Source organism: Furipterus horrens, unplaced genomic scaffold (assembly GCF_987537825.1).
Source record: "Furipterus horrens unplaced genomic scaffold, mFurHor1.1.pri manual_scaffold_10, whole genome shotgun sequence".
In the NCBI taxonomy this organism is placed as follows: Eukaryota; Metazoa; Chordata; class Mammalia; order Chiroptera; family Furipteridae; genus Furipterus; species Furipterus horrens.
This window is the reverse complement of record NW_028327180.1, coordinates 39,583,892-39,607,725: the sequence shown is the minus strand read 5'-3', so window position 1 is coordinate 39,607,725 and position 23,834 is coordinate 39,583,892. Positions and strand designations below refer to the sequence as shown.

The following is a 23,834-nucleotide window of genomic DNA, read 5'->3' as shown; positions in this document are numbered from 1 at the left end:
CTCGCTTCTTCACTTAACTTTTGGGTATTTTGTTCATTGTGCACTTTTTGGCAGCCATTTTGACTTTTTCAAATATCGCATTAACACAGTATTCATCTTGGGGACTGAGATTTTGGTGCAGAAGGGAAGTGCCACACTCTCCTCACTCTAATCTTTAAGATCTGCCCAGAGCCTCTCCCTCCCCTCCTTGCAGTGGGAGCCCAGCAATCAGGCCACACGCTTTTCTCCAGCTTTGTGAATTTTATTCCTGGGGTCCGTCTTATGATAGGATGTAAGAGAGGGGACTCACAGATTCTCTGATAGGGGGGGGCATGATCAGGGCCTGAGTGATGAACAGACAGCCAGAGACAGTCGGGAGAGGGGCCAGGCTGATCTCCAAGTTCAGAAGGTCAGTGCACGAGCCCCAACATCGCCTGTGCAGGGCCTGGTGGGCAGGGGCCAGTGTTCTGAGGCTTAGTGTCCCTGAGCCTGGAGCCTTTGCATCTGTAGGATCTGGCTCAGAATCCGTTGCACATCTTCATCCATCTGGCCCTGGGGTGCAGCGAGCAGAGGGAGAGCCAGTGTATATATGGGGAAACATAGGACCAGAGAGCAACCAGTGGTATGGCCAAAGCCAGGGCTGACTCACCTGAATGGCGTACAGGAGGTGGCTCCTATACAAGGCCACCACTGCGCTGTGGCCCCTGGCAGCTTCCTGTGGATATGGTAGAGGGGCACTCAGAAAAGCAAAACACCAGCAAGATGCAAAAATATCTCTTTTGCACCCTGAGCCCCTATTTTGATGGCAGGGACCAATGTGACAGTGATGGCTAACAAAATATTGCATTATTTTCCTCCCATGCCTGGCATGTCTACCCCGGGTTCCTGTGCCCCACCTCCAGCCCTCTCCTGGGGTCTCTGTGTGTGTGCCCAGTGCAGCTCTCACCTCCAGCTGCCCCTGGAGGGCCTTCACCTGCCCACGGAGGGCCTCCACCTCAGGGCTGCCTGGGGCTGCCGGCTGGCCCTTCAGCGCTTCCTTAAGACTGAAGACCTCCTTAGAGAGCTCTGTGATCTGGGGTAGGGGTGGAAGGTGTCAGTGGTCACCCTGGTCACCCCGAGTCCAGGGCTGGGGGTAGCAGCACTAAGAGAGGCTTGCAAGGAGAGGTCACATCCTAGAGGCTAGCAAACTCTGGCCCTTGGGCTCATGGTTGGGGGGTTAAAAGTCAAAATGAGAACGCTATTTTGTGGAACATGAAAATTAGATCAAATTCACAATTCCATGTTCATACCTAAAATTTTATTGGTGCATGGCCACGCCCATTTGGGTTCATGTCACCTATGACTTTTGCTGCAATGGCAGACCTGAAGAACCATTGCATGGCTATGTGACCTTGGGCACATGGCTTCACCTCTGCCTCAGTTTCCTCAAATGGGGATAAGAAAAGCACCAACCTTATGGGAACTGAATGTGAGGATTAAATGCATTAATTCATGTTAAATGCACAACACAGGGTCTGGCAAGCAATAAGCACTCGGTAGATGTTACTGTGGTAGTAACAGTAGCCTGCCTACGTGTCTGAGTTGTCCCTTCTCCGTGTCTCAGTTTCCTATCTGGAAAAATGTGCTAATTTCCCAGGATCCTTTTAGCTGGAACAGTCTTAGATCCCCCTCAACTTCTGTTGAGTGGGGGCCCCAACTAAGTATAAAAAAGGGGGACCCACCTTCTTGTCCTTCTCTTTGGCCCTGTCGAGGGCCTCCTGGGCACGGTTCTGGGCCTGGCGTGCCTTCTCAGCCTCAGTGCGCAGTCCCCGTAGCTGCTGCTCTGCCGTGGCCAGCTGGGCCTCAGCTGCATGTCGTTCACTCTTCATGAACAGTGCCTCACGCTGCACCTGTGGCCCAAGCCCACGATTGACCCTGAGGACACTTGGATCCCAAAGATGCCTGGACCCAGAGGTCCTCTGACCCTCTATATTGATCTGAGGACATTCAAGCCCATTTTGACCTTGAGGAGTTTGACTCAGAGAAGTTCTGAATTACCCAGGGCACTATGAATATTCTGATCCTGCCAAACACCTCTGATCTGCTAGCTGTGTGGCCTTAGACAAGTGACTTAACCATTTGAGTTCCATGTGTAATTTGAAATTTGGATCAACATGAGAAAAAATTATACCAATATATAACCTGAGGTACACAAAAAAGAAACAAAACATAAAATATGAATTATTCCATTGTTATTTACATTTATAGGCATCGAAAAGAGTCGCTGGGAGCGACGCTGGCACTTTTGGGAAAATTTGTCAGTGTTGGTCACAGCGATGTTGGCACTCAAAGGGTTAACCTCCCTGTGTCTCAATTTCCTTATATGTAAAATGAGGATAACAATAGTCCCCCACTTCACAGGGTGGCTGTGAGGATAAAATGAGCAAATACATGGAATATGCTTATAAGAGTGCTTGGCACACAGTAACTGCTATATTCGAATTGGTGGTATTATTATTATTATTACCACTAATTTTCTTTTCTCTGCCAGTGGTTGAAGGTAGATTTCTTATAAAATGAAAGAAAAACGGAAGAATTTGGATGAAAAGCAAACATGTCCAAAAGTTAATGATTGCATTTTCACAAAAATACCAAGATTAAGAGCAATGTTAGATTTGCAAAAATTGATCCTGGGGGGGAACACTGGCCTTTATAGAAATAGCAGCTCCAGTAAAAAAAAATGGACAATAATTAGATGTTACAATTAGTATAGATTGGTTGCACATGAACAATTTAAGTAAATCCTAACCTGACTGATACATCAAATCAGACTTGTAAAGCTTACCTGAGAAACAAGTGATCACAAGGGAGGTAAAAATTGCAGGGACATCCATGAAGACAGCCATACTTATGCTGGACTGTGATCAAGGGTCTAACTGGTTTAAAAGAGGGTGTTCTTGGAAAAATAATAATTCTAGCTGCCATTTATTGATTACTTGTACCACCACTGTCCTAAGTAGCTAATATAAATCAAATGACTTAATTTCCATGTGAGGATTAGGAACTGTTATTATCTCCATTATATGAGTAAGTAAACAGAAGCTCAGAGAGGAAAGTGCTTTCCTGACAAGCGATGAATGTAACTTCTTATTTATATATTTGTTAAAACAGTTCCCAATTTTGTTTTGTTTTTTAATTTAAGAAAAAAGATGTAGTCAAAAGGCCCACTATCAGGGACAAAATAAGTATTCCCTGGGTTAAAAAAACAACAACGCAACAACTCAGCATCAAAATCTACTGGGTTCAAAATGATATTAAAAAAATCCCTGTGGATAATATTGTCTTCCAAAATAGGCTGAAGCATCAAAATGATCATAAGATAAAATGACAATCTCAAAAGAACCAGCTGGAAAAAAAACCACAGGGTCATTTTAACCAAGAGAAAACAGACATTTGGTAAAAACATCAGGGCAAAACCTAATTCACTGCTTGCAAAAAAAAAAAAAAAAAGATTAACTTGGGGCTCTGACTGGGGTGGCTCCATTGGTTAGGCATCATTCTGCAAAGCAAAAGGTTGCTGGTTCGATTCTAGTCAGGACACATGCCTGGGCTGCAGGCTCCGGTCCCTGGGTTGGGCATGTGCGAGAGGCAACCAGTCGATGTTTCTCTCACACATTGAGGTTTCTCTCCCCCTCTTTTTCACTCCCTTCCCCTCTCTCTAAATAAATAAATAAATTCTTTTAATTACAAAAAAATGAACTTGGGGTGGTGAACAGACAATACAATATACAGATGATGTATTATAGAACTGTACACCTGAAGCCTATATAATTTATTAACCAATGTCACATGCCTGGGTTGCAGGCTAGGTCCCTGGTTGGGGGCATGCAATAGGTAACCAATCGATGTTTCCCTTGTTCATCGATGTTTCTTTCCTTCTCTTTCTCCCTCCCTTCACCTCTCTCTAAAAATTAATATATAAAAATCTTTTTAATGGTTTTTTTTTTTTTTAGAGTTTATAATTTATTTTCAGAGAGAGGAGAAGGGAAGGAGAAAGAGAGAAACATCGATGTGTGAGAGAAACATCAATTAGTTGCCTCTCTCATGCCCCCAACTGGGGACCTGGCCCACAACGCAGGCATGTGCCCTGACTGGAATTGAACCGTTGACCTTTTGGTTCACAGGCCAGCACTCAAGCCACTGACCCACACTAGCCAGGCTAATAAATAAAATCTTTTTTTTTTTTTTTTTTTTTTTAAAGAAGGAAGGAAGGGAGAGGAAAGAAAACCTACGAGAATTCCTCCATGACTTTGGGATACAGATAGGTTTTATAAACATATTCCAAAAAGTGCTAAGCATTTAGAAAAAACGATGGGGTCAAAATGGCCAAAAGGTTTTAAAGAAGAAAACACAAACAAAATAAAGTAAAAGGAAAGGAAAGGAAAAAGAAGAAAACACAAGTCGAAGCATTCAGGAGATCAGAATGGCTGCAGGGTCAAAAGTCAACCAGGAAACACTGGCAGGGTTAAGTGTCTGTAGGATAGAAATCTATGGAATTGAGACATCCCTTGGCTGCAGGGTCAAAACACATGACCAAGTGGCTGCTGGGTGTGCCTGGTGGGGGCCCAGCAATGCTCACCTGGAAGACCTCAGCACTGGTCTTCTCGTGTCTGCGTCCTAGCTCCTCCAGCTGCCCCTCCAGCCGGGTCACTTCGGCCTGAAGTGCATCCACTATGCGCTCATGCTCCAAGCGGGCCACGCTGCCCACACGCTCCCGCTCCAGCTCTGCCCGCAGCCGGGCAGCCTCCTTGCCGGTGGCCACCACCTCCTGCTCAAGACTGGCTGCCCGGCCCCGCAGCTCCAGGGCCTCCTCCTGCAGCCGGTGGTGCTCAGAGGCTGGCACTGCTGACTGGCGGAGCACCTCTGAGGCCTCGCGCAGCTCTGCCAGGCCCTGCCGAGCCTCCTCGCAGGCCACAGCCAGCTCAGAAGCCTGGGCCTCTGCTGCCTCCCGAGCTTGGCCCAGCTCAGCCGCTGCTGTCCGCTGCTGTTCCTCAGCGGCCTTGGCGGTGGCCAGCTGCTTCTGTAGCACCTCCAGCTCCCGGATTTGCTCCAGCCGCACCTCCTCTCGCTGGGCCAGCTCTGCCCGTAGGCCCCGAGCCTCTTCCTCCGCAAGCAGCCTTCCTGCCCGGGCCTCGTCCAACCAGGACGAGGTGGCCTCCAGCTCCCGGAGGCGGGAGTCCCGGTCTCGGAGGTCCTCCCGGGCCTGCTCCAGGGCTGCCCTCAACTGGACCATATCACTGCTGCCTCCCCCACCAGCCCCACCACCCTCAGCCTCACATACCCGCTCCCGCAGCCGGTCAGCCTCAGCCTCTGCAGCTTCACTCTTGCCACGGGCTGCTTCCAGCTCAGTGGCTGCCTCGCGCTCCCGCTGCCAGAGCGCCTCCTCCAAGCCACGAATCCTCATCTCCAGCTCAGTTTGCAGCTTTTCGGAGGCTTCAGCAGCACCAGGGTGTAGGACAGTGCCAGTGGGGACCCTAGGAGTGGTGGCCTCCACGTTCACTGTCTCTGTGCCTGTGAGCTCTCCTTCCATGGTACCCACTCCACTGGCCTTCGTTCCTGGTTCCTCTGCTTTCATATCTGTGGCCTCTGCTCCTGAGGCCTGTGTTTCCAGGCTTCCTCCTTCTTCTAGATCTTTCATTTCTGTGACCTCAGCCCCTGTGGCCCTAGTTCCTGCACCCTCTGTTTCCATGGCCTCAGTCCCTGTGGATGCTTCTTCCAAAGTCCTGGCTTCTGTAGTTTCAGCTTCTGCAGCCTCATCTGTGGCCTCAGCGCCATTAACCTCCTTTTCTGGAGCCACAATGCCATCAAGCTCCATTTCTGTTGGCCCATTTTGGGTGGTCTTGGCTCCTGTGTCCTTGCACTCCCCAGGAACCACCTTCTCTTCTCTGGGGGTTCCTTGTACTTCCTGCTGCTCCAGTGCCCGCACAGCCTCTGCATGCTGCCTGCGCAGCTGGTCAAACTCAGCCCGGAGAGAATCATAGAGGGCCAGAGGGATGACCTCAGCTGAACCATTTGCCTCCGTTTCATCCTTTTCAAAGCTCTCCAGGATCTGGTGGGGGTGGGGAGGGAGCCAGCAGTAACTAAGGAGGGCATAGGGGCACAGGGCAGTCTTGCCACCTTCCCTGCCCCTGGACTCAGCTACATGTCCACCCAAAAACCCTGGGGGCATGACCCTCCGATCTGTTCCCAGCCCACTACCCCAGGCCTGTTTCCCCACCTGAACCTTCTCCATAAGCTCCCGGTTCTGTCTGGTGAGGGCATCCACCTGTTCCTGCAGCGAGGCCAAGAGCTCCTGGGCTGACGGGCTTAGCCGCTTGGAGAGCGGCGTCTCGGCCCCTGGCAGGGGCACGGAGTAAGACCCTGGGGTCCCAAGCCACAGGGGATGGGAACTGGGGTCTGGAGTGGTGCTTTGGGGCCCCCGGGGCATATGAAATAAATAACAAGTGAGGGCCAATCTTTCTTTCCGCTTCAAACTCTCTCCATGCCTGTGGGTAAAAACTCCATCTCCTGGGACCCCAGGGACCAGATGGGTGAGGGTGTATTGGGGGAGAACAAAGTCGGGGCTCACCTGGAGTATCAGGCAGCTCACCCTCCTCATCCTTCAGGGTGGCCACATCATAGCTGGTGTTCTCCCGCTCATTCTGGAAGGGGGCCCAACATCTGGCTTGGGTTCTGCCCCCACCCATCCCCATGTCCCCCCAGAAATCTATAGAGTGAACACAGGTGTTCATGGGTCTGTTTGACTCCCCACAAACATCAAACTGGCTGTGTTTGGCCCACAAATATTAATTGAGTGCCTACTGTGTGCCTGGGACTATGCTGGACTCCCAGAAAGACTAGTAAATGGCTCAATCACTGCCTGAGTATGTGCTGTAACCTCAATGACTGGGGCTGTACGTGAAGCCTGGACACATGGGACTGACAGGGATGGTAAGGTGCATCCTTGCAAAGGTGCATCTGTGTGGTTTGAGATTGTAGGCCTGCAGTGACTACATGTGTACACGTGAGTGTGTGCTCCCATGCACAGTGGCCCTTGCCTCTCCTGTGTGAGATCCTGTGATGGTGTGTGATTATTCTACACTTGTGTTTTGGACTGTTGTGTGTGCATGGTTGTGTTTTGAGTGTGTATATGAATATGTCTGTGTACTTATGTATTTTGAGAATTATGTGTGTGTATGTGTATTTGTGGGTGTATCATCTGTGTATGATTGAATGAGAAGTGTTGTGTGCATGTATTTGTGATGAGTGTGATTGTGTTTTCAGGGATTTGTCTGTTTGCCTGTTATATGTGTAAGACCATATGCATATGAGCATGGTTGTCCAGTTCTGTGTGTATGTGTATGAGATTGTGTGTATTATCTGTGTGTGGTAGTATTTGTATATTTGTCAGTTGTATGTGTTTGCATGTGTGTGAGACTGTGTATGAGTGTGGTTGTCATGTAACTGATTCGAGGCCCCTCCCCTGAGGTCCTGCCTCCACTCTACCCAGCCCACCTCCAGCAGGGACAGCCGACTCTGCAAACTTTCCACCTCCCTTCCCAGACTTTCCTTCTCCTCTTGCTTCTCTGCCAGCAGCTGCTGTAGCTCTTGCACCTGGAGGAGGGTGGTAGAGGCTCAGCCAGTTTCCAGGAAGAAACACGGGGCAGCTGGGAGGCCGGCTCTCCCCCAACCTTCCACCTACCTGTCTCTCCAGGCTGTGAAGGGAGCTGGCCTCTGTCTCTGGCAGCTTATGAAAGAAGTGGGGGCAGGACTTGGATCTGGGCTGGGGGCCTCCCTGGCCCACTTCCTGCTTAGTAGCCCTCCACCCCAACCAGGGACATCCACTGTGCACCTATGGCACACCCAGTGCTGCTCTGCCTGCTCATTCATTACTAGTGCTTATGGAGCGCCTACTTTGTGCCAGACCCCATTTTTGGCCACTGATTCATTCATTCATTCATTCATTCATTCACTCACTCACTCAAATATTTGTTCATCCTATAAATATTTATCAAGCATCTACTGTGAGCCATGCACCATTAACTATGCTCTCCCTCCCTCATGGGCTTACAATCGAATAGGTTAACATGAATAAAATACATAGTATGTCCAAGAGTAATAAATGCTTTACCTAAAACTAAAGGGAACTGGGAAGTGAATGGTGAATGGAAAAGTGTTACAATTTTAAATAAGGTGGACAGGAAAAGTATCTTTTGACAGCGGGTCTTTGAGCAAAGACCTGAAGAAGGTAAGGGAGGGAGCCATGGAGAGATCTGAGAGAAGAGTGTTTCAGGCAAAGGGAATGGCACATGCAAAAGCCCTGAGGCAGGATCATGCCTGGTGTGTTGGAGGAACAGTGAGGAGGCCTCTGAGGCTAGAGCAGAGTAAGCGAGGGGAAGAGAGGGAGGAGGTGAGGGTGGGGAGGTAGGAGTAGTCTTCTCCCCAGAATTGTACCCCATCCCAGTCTGATCCCCAAGCCTATGACCCTGCTGCTCCTCACCTCATGCTTCCTCCGTTCCTGGTGCTGCTCCAGACCCCGAATCTTTTGAAGCAGGCGGCCCCTCTCCTGTCGCAGCCTCACAATCTCCTCATAGGCATCACGATCATCCTGTTTCTCCAACCCCAGAACCCACCACTTGTACATGAGGCTCAAGAGCTGTCCCATTGCATAGCTGAACAGGAGCCTCCTCCCCCATTCCCACCCCTGGAGGCCCCTCATTCTTTTCCATGGCCAGGGCATCTCTCACCGGCATAGGGATGCTGTTGGGGGGCTGTGGTGCCTTCCGTTTCTTGGGAGCCCCTCGCTTCTCATGGCTGGACACAGAGTTCTGGTGGGAGGGGAAACATGCCAGCCTCCCACCTGGATAAATCAACCCATACTGCCCACTATCTGTCCCAAGCCCTAACTCTGTCCTCACTTCCTATGTCCTGAATAAGTCCCTGCTTCTGCTGGTTCCCGATGATTCCAGCATAAAAGGGGATAAGACCATGTTCCCTATGAGTTCCAGAGCTTATGCTTTACTTTCTTATCTTCTCCGGGCCTTGAGACTTTGCCCAGCTAGACCAGACTGTCTCCAAGTGTCCTTTCCCTGTGGAACTAAGGTGTTATAAGCTGGGAGAGGGAAAGAGGCCGGACCTGCCTCCCCACCTGACTACACCAGCCCTCAGGAATCTCAGTTCCCCTCACCACCCCACCCCAATCCCATGACTTGACCCCATCCCTCCAATGTCCTCACCAGTTCTAAGAGTTATGCTGTGGGTGATGCAGCCACTTGGTGGCCGGGTACCCTGAAAGTAGCATTCTTCCCAAACAGGTCCTTTCAAGTCCTAACCCCGGGCTGGGGGTCCATCTCTTTCTTCTCTTCCCACAGAGCTTGGGGCAAGGGGGAGGTAGTGTGCGCACAGGGAGAGGGACTCATTCACTGCTTAGAGATCCATACCTGAGATGATGCCTCGCCTGAGTCATCCTCTAGGACGGCGGGGGAGAAAGAAAAGCAGAGTCAGGCACTGGGTTCCAGGGACTCCATTCCCCACCCAAGAAAGGGGATTAGTGAGCCCAGGGGACTTTATGGGGGTGGCTTCTGATATCCCAAGAATCAGAACTTTTAAGCTGGGAATCAACTACTTTGGTATAATTCTGATAGGAGGGGCCTAGGAACTCTCAGAAAGGACAGTGGTAGCTCTAGGACAGGGCAAATGGGATGCCAATTCTTAGAAAAGGCAAAGATCCAAGAATAAGAATGACCCAGGAAAGTAGAGTGGACCCCTAGACTATTCTAAAAGCTCTGATGCTCCTTGAAACTGTCCTGAGTAGGATCAGGGGAGCCATAAAACCTCCTTTAATATAGCATATAGGGATACCTTGAAACTATTCACAGTAGGGACAGAAAGAGGTAGCAAGAAACTGCCTGGAAGGAGGGTGCCTGAAATTGCTTAGAGGTGGGGCTTGCATACCGCTGGGTGGTGAGGGGCGCTGGGCCGCCTCCTGCAGGAGGTGCAGGATAAGTTTGTCCCCTGCCAGGGTGCCGTAGTGAGCAGCGTCCTGGCCCAGCGTGTCGGTGATGCCTGGCTGAGCCCCTCCCTGCAGCAGCACCTCCACTGTTTCAGGGCTGGCCCCCTCACAGGCCAGCATGAGGGCCGTCCTACCAGGAGAGGGGGCTACTGAGAGGGTAAGGACAGCCTCAAACCCCTTCACCTTCCTCAGCACCCAGCCTGGGTTGAGGGAGGAGGTCAATTAGGTCCCCCAACCAGAGAGGTTAAGAGGCTTCACAATGTTACACAGCACATGATGGAACGGCTGGGAGAGGTGCTCACCTGCCCTGCAGGTCTTGGTCATTCACGGCAGCCCCATGCTGCAGAAGGAGGCGGCACAAATCTGTGTGACACATCTGAGCTGCTATGATGAGGGGCGTTGTACCCAACTGGTGGGAGTTGGGTGAGGAATGAAACATCAGAGACTGACCCTGAGAGGCTGGGAAGCCTATATAACTGTCCCTGAGTTTCACCTGAAACATTTCCACACTGTTCAAAGGGTGCCTGGGACGCCACCACTTGGCGGCAGTGTGCGTTAAGTACAGTATCTTTCCCCAGAAGATCCCAGAGGCTCACCCGGTCTCGGGGATTCAGATGTGCCTTGAAGGAGCAGAGCATTTCTGAGCAAGAGATGCAGCCACCAGACGCTGGAAAAAGAGAAAAGGATGGGGTGTGTGTAGGGCAAAGCTTAGACATTTTCTGGGAGCCTTTTGTCTATGTGTGATTCTTATCTTTTATTTCATGAAAAATTCCCACCTCCCCTGAAAGAGCAATAAAAAAGGTATGAATCCTATTCTACAGAAGAGGAAACTGAGGCCCAGTCAGGTCCATGGTCACCCAGAGGGGTGAGGCAGAGCAACAATTAGGACCCAGGTCTGCTGTCAGTCCCAGGCACTTTCCACATTCCACTGTGGTTCTCTTAAGATAGAACTTTGGGCTGGTTTTCATGTACATCCCGTCTTTGATTCACCTACCACTTATCGTGTACCTACTATGTACCAAACCCTTATACAGAGTATTAATGTTTACCAGAGGGATCAGACCTCAGCTGAGGTTGGGCAGGCTTTTTGAGGTTTGATCTGAGTTCAGACTTTGGAAGGTGAAAGAGGGAAGGTAGAGGTTACTGCATGGATAAGGGTCCTGAGTTGGAAGCTGGGTAAAGTTGATGCGGGAGACGGTATGGATGTCCAGAGTCTCAGAAAGGGGTGGAAGGGCTTTCTGCTGGGATGTATCGCTGGACAAGTCAACAAACTGTGATGCTTGCTGTGTGCCTGAAGGAGCATACGGTTTTGTTTGCTGCTATAATCCTAATGCTTAGAACAAAGCCTGGTCCATAGCAGGTACTCGCGAAGTATTTACTGAATGAAAAAAAACCAGTTTCCTTAAGTGTGACGTAAGATATTGCCACCACTAGGTGGCACTGTACTCCCACTGCAGGGAATAAAACTCTAAAGTAGACCCAAAGGCATTCTGTGTTCCCCAAGAGAATGAACATTTCTAGAGTCATCAGTGCAAGTCATTCCAGAATCTCATGGGCATGGTGGACAGAGGGAGGGCTGAGTTCTAGCTCAAGTGGGTAAGTCGCTTCCCTCCCTCAAAGAAAGAGTTTAAATTTGATGAGTGTAAAGGCTACCCGGACCTTTGGCCTTCCTGAGATCCCCTAGGATTTCATCCAAGGAAATTACATCATCCTTCCCCAGGGCTGGCACATAGTAGGCTTTGGGGTCACACGGCCTAGGTCCTCCCTACTTTTTTGTGGGTGAATCTCAATCACCTTGTCTGTCCAATGGGATCATTGTCTGTAGCTCAAATGATCACTGAGGTCTGGTGCCTGACACACAGGAGGTGCTTAGCAAGGAAGAAAGAGAAAGCAGGCAGATCCCCAGAGCCCTGGGTGGAACAGCCCCCAAGCCTAGCACCCTCTGGGCCATGGTGGGCATGACAAGGCTGGGCTGTACTCACCTGCATGATGCAGAGCTGTCCAGCCACTGCTGTCCACAATATCCACCACACAAGATGCCTGGGGAGAAGGGGGGAGCAGCTCATTTGAGAAGTCATTCCTCTTCATTGCTGGTTTCTATAGGAACTGCCCCTCCTTGCTCTCCTATATTTCAGGGTCTTTGCCTCACCCCTTCCTCCCCTCCCATTTACCTGCTCTGTGGAGTCTGTTTCCTCATGGGCCTCTGAGTGACTCTTTGTTGTTTTAAAAGTTGGTGAGAAAAAGGGAATAGCTAGGAGCTCAGAAGCAGCTGAGGGTTTAGGGAGTAGATGGGAGCTCTAAGAGTACCTGTGACTAAGAAAGTACCTACGGTTTGGGAGGAACTGGATTACAGGAAATATTTGGTATTGGGGGTATATCTTGTTTGCAGGAAGTATCTGGATAATCGGGAAGGAGTAGCTCAGGAGTAAAAGGGACCAAGGAATAACTAGGATTCAGGTAGTACATGCTGTAACTCAGGAGTAGTCAGGACAGGGGAGTATCTGGGGTTCAGGGAGTATCTAAGACAAGAAAGGAAATAATGACCTGTAGCAGTTGCTTCAAGCACTGTGGGTGTCCATACTTGGCAGCCAGGTGGAGGGCATTGTATCCTGAAAAGAAGAGAGGATTTACTAGGGCTTCTAGTACTCAAAAAATTCTGGCTGCTCCCCAACTTGTTGTCAACTATTTGTGATGATTTAGTTTCCCTGTGTCTAGCAAGTCCCCAAACCCGGGTACTTCTCAGAACCATGCTCCTCCCTGTGATCAGAGACTCTCCAAGCCCCAGCTAGTCCACGTTCCGGACAATCTCAGCTTAGTTGCAGTCCACACCCACCCACTTCTCAAGCCCTACTGTCCCAGATGCTTCCCATATCCCCAGCTATTCTATATGCTCAGCTACACTGAAACGCTAGCCATGCCCCTCAGAACCCAGTTGTTCTACATGTCCCAGCTAATCCATACATCCTTGCTATCCCATGTGCCAGGTGTGCCCCTGTCTTTGATACTACAAGTTTGCAGTTACTCTACACATCCTGGCACTGTTTTCGTTGCCTAAAGCTTCAGACATGGCTATGCCCCATGCCTAGTTACTCCCTGAGCCCCAACTACTTCTTTTGGCCATGCAGTCTATCTCAGTTATTCCCTCAGATCCCTAGTTAAGTCATAAACCCAGATTCTCCTTTTATTCCAGCTATTCCCAGAGCTCCAGCTACCTCTAAACCCCAGCTACTCCACATACTCAGTTACTCCCTCCAAACTCTACTTATTATTCTCATGCCCCCAGATAATTCTCAAGCTTATATGCTTCTCTGTCGCAACAACTTCCTCTGAGTCAACCACAAACTGAGTCCCAGCAACTCTAATCTCCAAATTGACTCACCTTGCTTGGTGACAGCCATGGTCCCTGTCCTTGGGCACCACAGCCTGACATGCCCCTGTGACACCCTGGGGGCAATAAAAGAAACCCCCTCTTTCTCAGCAAGACACTGAGGACATGAAGCAGGGCCTGGTTGGACCCCCAAGCTGCGCACCTGGTCTGAGTTCCTCCTCCCGCCCCTGGGGCCTGGTGGGCAGTACCTGCCCCGTCTGTGCTCATGACGTTGGCGCCATGTGCCAGCATCACCTCCAGACAGCTGGCTGCACCTCTCATAGCTGCCAGGTGGAACCTGGAGGTCAGAGATGAGGGGTCAGCCACAGGGTGGCTACCCCTCAGCCATCATACCCTCCCGGGCATGGACACTCACGCGGACTTGCCCTCGGAGTCCAGCTTCGTGGGCACCAGACCCTTGCGGACGATGAGGGAGGCCACCCGTGCAGCATCATTGTTCTCCACAGCCTGCAGCAGCCTCTCATCACTTCTGCCCCAGTCCTGGCTCTGTGGGGCACACCCAGAGGACCATAGGGCCAGGCAGCCACTGCCCCCTCCCCACTTCCCCTGGCAGGGGCTCTGGGCTCTCACCGCCCGTCCCAGGGCACTTGCCTGGCGCCTCACTCTGGCTGCCGGCTTCGGGATGGGGCAGGGACCACAGGGCGGGCAGGAGCCGAGGTCGGTGGGGCTGAGCCGCAGCTGCAGGGGGTGTGGGGAATGTGGTCCTGACTGGGGTCCTCAGTGTCCTCCAAGTCTATGGCCCCCAGCATCTGTCCCCAGGCCCATCGCCCCAAATGTCCATCCAAACCCATTGCCAACATCCTCCCATTACACCATCCCAGATAAACCCTCAGCATCTATCCAAAAATTGTCCCCCACACCTATGCCCCCAGCCTGTCCCTTAGTGAACATCACCTCATCAAACTGACCCACACATCTTTCTGAACTACCCTCAGAAGTCTTGCCATAGGAAACCCTAAAAGTGTCCCTTTAAATGTCCCTCAGGACCATCCTCTGCCATCTATCCTATCACCACCCATGAAATGCCACAATTGTGACCCAAATGTCCTCCAAGATCTGTTCCAAAATCATAGCCTGAAATGCATTCCAAAATGTCTTTCCCAAGTTCTTGATGTGTTCACCAATATCATCCCCCTAAATGACTCCATCATCTGTCCCCAAAATGTCCTCCCCTAAAACCTCTCAAATGTCCCCTGAAATTGTTCTCCAAACGTCAATCTTTTCCCAAAAATAGTTCCTCCAAATAGCATCCAAATTGTCCCCCCAAATGACCCTATCCAGAACTGTTCTCTTAAAGTATCCCTCCAAATGCCCTCTGAATTATCCTAAGGGTCCCCATTTGTCCTCAAAGTCCCCATCTGTCTCCCAAAAGTCCCATCCACCTCCCCTAACCTCTGCCCCCTCCCAACTCATCCTTCCAGGATCTGGGGGTGGGGAGGGGTGGGACAGGCGGTAGAGTTAGGACCCAAGTTCCACCAGCTCCCAGGCCCCCTCCTCTGGCCCTACCGCAAAGGAGGTGGTGGAGCAGAGACACAGCTGCTTCATGGCGTCGATAGCCAGAGGGGCCGGAGGGAAGGGAACGTACTGCCAGAGCTCCGTGGCCTGACCAAACGGTGGTGCCAAACCCGGCGCTGTCCCTCCCTAACCCCCTTAAAGCTTTACTCCTCCCGGTGGCTCCTCCCCCAAGGTGCGGGGGTGGGGAGTCACGGAGGGGGCTGGGCTGGGCGGAAATGGGAGGGTGGGGGTGGGACAGGGGAGTGGTGCTGCCCTGGCCCGACCTGACCTGATTTCCACGAGGAGGCTGCTGCCACGGGGCCAGGCTCCCTCATCCCTGTAGGCTGCCCAGTGGATCTCCAAGGGCCCGCCTGCCTGCGTGGTCTCCACCTCCTTCAAGCTGGCTGGGAGTGGCAGGTGACTCCGCCTGAGCCCTGGACAGACAGAGCCTCCCACTGCCGCCCTCACATCCCGGCTCACTCACCCATCATTCATTCACTCATTCATCCCTCATTAGTCCATTCCTTCAACCGTCAGTGGGGCTCCGCAGTCTGATAAAATCTGAATTTGAATCCAGGGCCACATCCTCTGCACCCCCACATGTACTACTACCTGTGTGACTCCACTAAGATACTTACCTGCTGTGGACTTCACTTTCCTCATCTGGGAAATGGGTTTCAAAATAAATAGTAGCTACCACAGAAGGTTGTTGGAGAACCACGAGATACTTTATGTGAAGCACTCAGCACAGTGCCAAAAGATAGTAAATGTTCCATAAACATGAATTCATTCATCAAAATAAGATGTGGTTGGCCCTGGTTGGGGTGGCTCAGCTGGTTGGGCGTCATCCCGCAAACTGAAAGGTTGCAGGTTTGATTGCCCGTCAGGGCACATGCCTGGTTGCGGGCTGGGTCCCCAGTCAGGGTGTGCGTAGGAGACAACTGACTTATGTTTCTCTCTCACACTGATGTTTTTTTCTCTCTCTCTTCCTCCCTTCCCCTTTCTCTATAATCAATAAAAAGAAATTTAAAAAGTTAAATTGAGGGGAAAAAAAAGATGTGTTTGGGCCTGTGTGCATATCTAATCCTGAGTCCTGGGGATGCAGGATAATAGGTACTCGGTTAAATCACTGAAAGAGTGAGGACACAGCCTTTGGCTTTAACTCTAAGGACTCGCTTGTCCAAAGAGGACACTGAAATGGATTTCATGGCTCAGGCCTTGGATTTCCAACTGCCCTTGGCCTGTCCTCCTGGACAGGCCCCCACAGTGTGCCATGGGTACTGCCGTCCCCCCAGGAGCTCAAGCCAAGTTTTGGCATCATCTGACCCCTCTCTGTCCCTGCATCCCCAATCTATCAGGCCACCCCCACTGGCTGTAAACTATGTCAGGTCCACCCCTTCTCACTGGTGGTCCAGCCCATCACCAAGCATTCCATCTGGGGATACCTCTTCCCTGGTCTCTCAGCCTTTGCCCTCATCCCCTTTGTCCTTTGTCTACCAGCTTCCTAAAGCCTGCATCAGATCCTCTCCCTCTCCTGCTCCAAAGCCTCCAGCAACCTCACTCAGCACAAAATGCAGACTGTTCGCACAGCCCAGGAAGTTCTAAGGCAGGGGATCTGAAAACTGTGATCCTGAGCCAAATCTCACCCCTGCCTGGTTTGTCAGTCTCAAGAGCTCAGAATGGATTTTACACTTATAAGTGGTTGGGCAGGAAGGGAAAATCCAAAGAAGAATTTAATGACACGTGAAAATTATGTGAAATTCACATTTCAGTGTCCATAAAGTTTTACTGGGCAAAGCTGCGCCCATCCATTAAAGATGGCCTATGATTGCTCCCAAGTTGCAATGGCAGAATTGCAACTGGAGGTCCAAGAAGCCAAAAATATTTATTGTCTGGCCCTTATCAGGAAAAATGTGCCTACTCTTGCTCTAAACATTCCCCCTTGTCAACTCTCTGAGCTCATCTCCTACATTATTTCTCCTGGTCCAATCCATCCTGCTGCAGCAGCCTCCTTCTGGGTCCTCAAACAGCTTGGCCCCACCTCTGGGCCTTTGCTCTTGCTGTCCTTTCCACCTGAGTTCCATCCCTCCCCCACTGTCTTCATGGCCGATTCCTTTACTATTGTCTGTACTGGAAGACACCCCTTCAGAGAGCCTACTCTGACCACTCTCGTCACTCTCTGACCCCTTAATAGGGTTTATTTCTCCTTCATTGCTCTTATCACCATCTGACATCATCCTGTGTACCTTCTGAAACACTGTTTCTCTTTCTTTTTCTTCCTTTCCCTTCCTTCCTTCCTTCCTTCCTTTCTTTCTTCTTTCCATTCTGTTTCTTCTTGGTCTCTCCCCTAGAATGTCATTTCCACAGGGCAGGGATTCTGGTCCATCATGGCCACTGCTGTATTCCTAGTAGGTACTGGGGATAGATTTTGCAGAACCCAGTGCAAAAGGAAAATGTGGGGCCTCTTGTTAAAAAAGTATTAAGAATTTCATGACAGTGAGAATAGAATGTTAAACCAAATAAGCACCTAAACAGGGCCTGGCACACAGTAGGTTACTAATATATGTTTGTTGAATGAATTAAAGAAATGGTAACTCTGGAGAATAAATATGAGAGAAAGGAAGAGATTTTCCAGGAAGCATTGAGACATTGGGGGTCTATGAATCTCTAAAATCCCACTTTCTCTTGTGGGATTTTTATAAATGCTGAAACGAGGGCAGCAGGTTAGTGGGAGACTAGGCTCACAGCTCCAGTTAACTCCTATTTGATGGATGGAAACACTGAGTCCCAGAGCAAGTATTGCCATCTGCTGGGGCCTTGAAGAAGATGCTGACATTAGAGAAGGAAAATGGACTGGGAGGGCACAACAGGCAGCAGAGAGGACTGGAGCAAAGGTGTGAGGACTGGCCGTGTGTGCTGAGAAGGGAATAAAAGGTCTGCAGAGATGTGAGGTGGGACTTCTGCAGTCATGGGTGTTTGCTTTCTTCCCTTGGGGAGCTGAACAAAAGCTGAACCTGACTCCTGCTACCTGCTGAGAAACTGGAGCCGGGCAGGTGGAGGGAGGGATGGCAGATGCCATGCCGGATGTGTGTGTTGTGAGGGAGGGTGGGGATGGAGGACAAGCTTCTTCCCTACTTCCTTCCTTGGGCCTCCCAGCTACTACTCAGGCCCCTCAGCCCAACCCAGGCTCCTCCCTGCTAGGAGTAAACACTAACCACCCCCCAATATACCTCCAGAGACACTCAAACTATTTGACATTTTAACACCCGCCAGTCCCCCCTTTCCCCTCCCCCTTGACTTTGTGCCACACACCTATCAAAACACACCTAGGCCCTGAATTAGGAGTCTTTTTTTTTTTTTTTTATAGTTGCACAAAACTTTTTGAAGTATTTGATTTCAGTATAATTCTGTTTTTAAAATTCAATAGTTATTTGTTTGGCTTTCTACTGGCTGCAACTTCTCAAAAAGTCTTGGGTGCAAATGTGAAAAATCTAAGTTAGGATTTTATTCCAAACTGGAGGAAAAAGTTTAGTGTCATTCCACAGTGCATGAAACTGAGCTTATGCCACATTTCTTAGGAGGTTAATGAGCCATTTATTTCTTTCTGTCTATTTCTCTTTCTGTTCTCTCTCTCTCTCTTTTCAATCAACGCACTAGCCCCCCACCCGCTAAAAGTCCAAATCATGGGCAAGTCTGGTGTCTCTATTTCAAGATGTGTGACCTTGGACAAATTCCTTAACCTCTCTGGGACTCCATTGCTCATCTATAAAGTGGGGAAATATAAGCTATTACCTCATTAAGAGAATTAAATGCACTAACATCTGCAAAGCACATGGTAAGCTATTTATAGTATTTGAATACAAATAAATAAAAACAAAAATGAAATAAAAATGAATTCAATGACATTCAATTAAAAATAAAATTAAAAATGAAAGGAAATGTTAAAATCAATAAATTAAAAAAATAAATCAAATAAAATAAGTTGGGAAAACTGAGGGAGGCCACAGAATGGGTGGCAACAGATCCAAGGTCACACAGCTTGTCAGGGACAGGATTCAAACCCAGAGCCAATTAACTTTAAAAACAGGCTTGTGCCCTGGCTGGTATGGCTCAGTGGATTGAGTGCCGGCCTGCAAACCAAGGGGCTGCCGGTTTGATTCCCAGTTAGGGCATGTGCCTGGGTTGAGGGCCAGGTCCCCAGCTGGGGGTATGTGAGAGGCAAACACACATTGATGTTTCTTTCCCTCTCTTTCTACCTCCCTTCTCTCTCTAAAAATAAATAAAATCTTTAAACTAACAAAAAAAGAAAAACCAGACTTGTGGCCCTGGCCCCTTTTCTGGCTCTCAAGGACTCCTCCAGGTGGGCCCCCTCTGCCCTCAGCTCCCCTTCATGACTTTTGCTTCAGCCAGAAGAACCTGCTCATAATCCCATATGTCCCTAAATCAACCAGACCTGGTCCAGCCTCTGAACCTTTGCCCACACGGTCCCCATCCCCCTCCTATGTGCCTTCACTTGTCTAAATCTTCCCTGTCCTTCCAGGTTCCTCTCCAGAGCTGCCTCCTTCAGGTAGGCTCTCTGATTGCTCTGTGCTATGCCTGCCAATGGGAGGCCCTACCATGTGGTGGACTACAGACTCTGAAATATAGCATATGTGGGTTTGAACCTCATGCTGCCACTTTGCTTTGTGTGCTTTCTGACCAGAAGAGGTGAGTTAACCTCTCTGGTTTATTTGTGCTGTAAGTGTGAAGTCAAGCCTAACCAAGGCCAACACATAGGGTCACTGTGACTCTACATGCAAATCCTCACTTAGGTCTCTTAATCTGTGCCCCGGACTGGCCTTCACATTGGCAGGGGCTGGGGTGGGGGAAGGAGGGAGTGGGGATGACAGAGAAAGAGTATTTCCCTCTGGGGGTGCACAGTCCATGAGGTAGCTGCACAGGAAGCCAGCTCGATCACACCTCAGGGCCTTTGCACTGGCTATCCCTTTGCCTGAAATGCAATTTTTTCAAGTAAACACACAAGTCTCTCCCTCTTTCCATTCTGATCTTTGCTCTAATATCAGCTTTTTGGCCAGGCTTTTGCTGACAACTCACTTTAAAATTGCAATCATGTCCCCAGACACTCTAATTCCCTTTCCTTGCTTTCCTTGTCTTGGTGGCACAAAATATGTCTTTCCACTCATTTATCTTGTTTTGTGTCCATCTTTCCCACCCAACTGTCAGCTCCCGAGGAAAGAGATTTGTGTCTGCCCTATTCATTGCTGCTTGTTCTGTGCCAAAACAGTGCCTGATGCAAATGTTTGCTGAATAAATAGCCAAAAGCAAGAGATCATGAGGAATACAAGATAATATACAGATTATGTATTACAGACTTGTACACCTGAAACCTATGTAATTTTATTAACCAATGTCACACCAATACACTCAATTAAAAAAAATTTCCCAAAGGTAGTTGGCAACTTTATCATATAAAAATATAGAAAATTAAATGTGACTTGGAAAAGCATTTAATATGTGACAGTAAAGATGTGGCTAATGACTGAATTATATTTTTAAATCAATTGAATTCCTTGAATGTGAAATTGCACATATATATATATAAATAAAACTTGCCTATAAAAAAAAAAGCAAGAGATCAAGGTCGACAAGAAAGTGAGTCCTCAGAAAAGCAAGTGGTCACTGTAACTGGGCAGAACAGAGATCTTCTGGAAGAAGAGTTTGTTGGAGCCAAATTGGGAGGTATGGGGAGGGTTTGGGAGGCAACAATTTGGGGAGAGGGCATTCCAGGTGGAGGAGCAGCCTGGGCAAAGATACAGTGACTGGAAAGCTTGAACAGGAAACACTGGGGACATCAGGGCTGCAGGGCTATAGTAGAGAAGAAAGGAAGTGGGGGTGGCCAGAGGCTAAAGGAGTTAACTTGAACCTGTGGGAGGTGAGGAACTATTGAAGAGTTTTGAACAGGGAGGACCATGGTCATATGGAGGCTGCCAAAAGGATCTGATGGGCAGGGGACAAAGGCCCAAATGCCCAGTGGATCAGCCAGGCCCTAGGGGATAGGAACCTGAGGTCAGGGGACAGCAGGAATCTCAGTGGCCTCAGACTCACCTCTGACTTCTTAAATCGAGCCCGGAGAGTCTTCATGGCCAGCATCCGATGTTTCTCCTCAACCCAGGCCACCTGGGAAAGGGCAGGTAGTGAAGGGCATCAGTCCTGGCAAGCAGGAGGGTCAGCTGCCTTACCCTCCTCAAAAGGACCATTTCCTCCTCCCTGAGCCATCCTGGCCCCTAGAGCAGGATACAGATATGCCCCATCTCCTCACTGCTGTGTGTCCGTCAGCAGGTCACTTGCCCTATCTGAATTTCACATCTCTCACCCTTAAAATGAAGAAGATAATCCCCTCTTCACTAACCCATGGTATGTTTTCAGTGGGGTCTGTAGCATAGGATTAGCAAATAGTAGGTGCTCAAAAATACACTTCACCAGTGGCCCAAGCAGATCAAGCTTTTTATGGTCTTCAAGCTTTTGAATGCAGTTATTTCTACCTAAAACGCCTTTCTTTTTTCCTTCTCTGGTGAACTCTTAGTCATTCTATGTAGCCCAGTTTCAAAATCCTGTGTTCTTATTCATCAGTTTTGCCTCTTACCAGTAGGCAAATCTCTAATTCACCAAATTGGGTTCCCCCAGCCCTAGCTGGGTCCCTTCTTCCCCAGCCATGGTTTCACAAGTTCAAAGTGTCTGGGTTGGTTCTATCACCCTGAACAGTTAACGGCTCTTTGGGGGCCAGGCCCAGAGCTGAGGCTTTTAGCACAGAGACATGTTTCTTGGATAGTCAGAGTATCCTTGCAGCTAAGTCCCCTTACACCAGCCTGGCCTCTGCGTGAGAGTATGGAGGAAAGTCACTCAAAGCAGGTGGGGGTCTGGGGTGATGGTAATGAGCATGTATCTGCACACAAGAGCATGAAGCGTGTGTGTGCCTGTCTGTCTGTGCACCTTTGCCTGCTCCATATTCCCTGTATGTGCAGGAATAGGCAGGTCAGGCAGGATATCTGAAAGGGTTGTTTTGCTAGATGTGTGGCTCAGGATTGATTCCTCCCTATGTCTGAGCAGGATTTCTGTGAAGGTGTGTCTTTCACCTGACTTCTCTAAGCTATCCTTCCATCCATCTACCCACTCACCTATGCATCCATCTTCCTACTCCAGCACTTGCACACACACCCATCAACTCAACTGCCCAACTCATCTTCTTACGGTCCTTCATGCACCCTTCAACCATGTTTCATTCACCATGCAACCACCATTGACTACCCATCCAACCACTCATCCATCCACCCACCCAGCTATTCACTCACCCACACATCCAACACCCACTCACCCATCCATCCTCATCTACCTTTCACTGACTTATTTACAATCCAACTATCCATCCATCCTCCAATCCATCCATTCACTCTTCCACCTTCCCCCCATCCACCTACTGCCCATCCGTTCATTCATCCCTTCAATTTACCCCTTCAATGTACCCCTTCACTCACCACCCACCTCATCCTTTTTCTTTGTCCCTAACGGATTCAATCACACCCAGAGAAGAGTGTAATAAGAGACCCAAGAGAGGATTCCACAGGTTGCTTGAGCAGGTGGGAATATGTGAGCTTGGGGTAGGGGGAAGTGTCCTCATCTAGGAAGCTGCTTCCAAGAAGAGGTGATGATATATAAGCAGGGCCTGAAGGCCAGGCAAGACATTGAGCAGCAAGAAAAGAGGGTACATACCATAGACAAGACCAAGGCTGAAAAGTGCATGCACAAGTGTGTGTTGGTCAGGTGCCTAGCCAGCCCGTCAGTGGGGCTGGAATACATAAAGGCCCCTCCTTTGTCCCACATGCCCGGGTTCAGAGGCAAGGAGCCCAAGGTCCTAAGGGGAGCCCCCATCCCAGGCCTCCCTTCTCTCCTGCCTCTCCTACCTCCTGTAGCTCCAGTGACTCCAGCACCAGGCCACTGTGTTCACTGCTGGCTCCGGTTACCCACTTCCAGCTGGGCCACCAGCTCGCACCAGCAACTCCGTGCACTCAGCTCTGACACCTGATCAGCTCTGAGCAGGGCGGGCAGGCGGCAGCCCCAGGGGGCCGGGGATGAGCTGAGGGAGGAGGCAGATTGGCAGCCGGGCTGCCTGTTGGCCAACGGGATCTAGTGGGAAGACACCAACTTCTTCCCTGTCATCACTGGACCAATTTCAGTTTCTGTAATGAGCCACTCTTTCTCTCCTCCCAGCCTCTGCGTTTGCTGTTCCCTCTGCCAGGAGCAATCTTTCTGTACCCCATGTCACCCCCAACTTGCTCATTCTCCCTCTCTCACTCTTACTCACACTTCCTCTGTTTCCTTATCGGCAGGTGCCCTCATTGCACCTCAACCACACCAAGTCACTATTGCTCAATCACTGGTCTGTATCCATCATTAGCCACAAGGTGCCACCTTTGTTCTTCTCTGTTTCCTGAGCGCACACAAGTAGGTACTCAACGCGTGTTAAATGAGTCCTAAAGGCCACAGGCCCGATGACCCTGAGCAGTTTCTCTAGCGTCTTGGTGTAGTCTGGATCTGTCCTGCTGAGTGGAGATCATCATCCAACTGAATAGCATTCAGATAACTTATAGAGTGGCTTCGAAGACCCCCTCTGGTGAAGTCTCAAGTTGTTCTCCGCCACAGGTACCCTTCACTTGTAACTTTATAAACTTCTGAAATGTGCAACGGAAAGAACCATGGACTGGAAGTCAGAGTCCTGGGTCCCTTGTCTCTGACTTTCCCCATGGGGGTTGGAGGTGGAGAAGCATAAGTTCACTAATTTATAAAAAGGGGAGATGATTGTGTCCCTCGTTTTAGAGGTGCCTGGAGAACTCTCACGTAGGAAGCCGTCCTAGCTTCCCGTCAGGTCACAGTCCCTTTCCCGCCCTG

The 23,834-nt window shown here is 49.8% G+C and overlaps 1 protein-coding gene across 8 annotated transcripts; it reads right to left on the bottom strand.

Annotated features, from left to right (window-relative positions):
- Positions 1–7: 7 nt before the first annotated feature.
- On the bottom strand, positions 8–22,986 carry ANKRD24 (ankyrin repeat domain 24). 8 transcript variants are annotated; one of them, XM_090289356.1, is made up of 22 exons: positions 22,850–22,985; positions 20,997–21,068; positions 13,989–14,075; positions 13,753–13,883; positions 13,586–13,674; positions 12,554–12,618; positions 11,992–12,049; positions 10,606–10,676; positions 10,312–10,418; positions 9,952–10,139; positions 9,438–9,466; positions 8,745–8,825; positions 8,498–8,605; positions 7,700–7,744; positions 7,513–7,611; positions 6,587–6,659; positions 6,236–6,354; positions 4,598–6,067; positions 1,701–1,868; positions 926–1,051; positions 629–694; positions 11–531 (listed from the first exon to the last, which is right to left on the bottom strand). In XM_090289356.1, the coding sequence occupies exons 2-22, from the start codon at positions 21,039–21,041 to the stop codon at positions 454–456; spliced, it is 3,303 nt and encodes a 1,100-aa protein (XP_090145482.1). In that variant the 5' UTR covers positions 21,042–21,068; positions 22,850–22,985; the 3' UTR covers positions 11–453. The 8 variants fall into 8 exon arrangements, with proteins under 8 accessions (XP_090145478.1, XP_090145482.1, XP_090145475.1 ...); XM_090289352.1 differs by lacking the exon at positions 926–1,051 and having other exon boundaries at positions 8–531; positions 8,498–8,611; positions 22,850–22,986; XM_090289349.1 differs by having other exon boundaries at positions 445–694; positions 8,498–8,611; positions 22,850–22,986.
- Between the last annotated feature and the right edge of the window lie 848 nt (positions 22,987–23,834).

Excerpts from the sequence above, each read along its gene's own strand:
- ANKRD24 (XM_090289349.1), bottom strand. The coding sequence starts at position 21,041 with ATGCTGGCCATGAAGACTCTCCGGGCTCGATTTAAGAAGTCAGAG. Across the intron at positions 10,677-11,991 it reads GACAGCTCTGCATCATGCAG|CGTCTGGTGGCTGCATCTCT; the intron begins GTGAGTACAGCC and ends CTCTTTTTCCAG. Across the intron at positions 10,140-10,311 it reads GACCAAGACCTGCAGGGCAG|GACGGCCCTCATGCTGGCCT; the intron begins GTGAGCACCTCT and ends CTCTCCTGGTAG.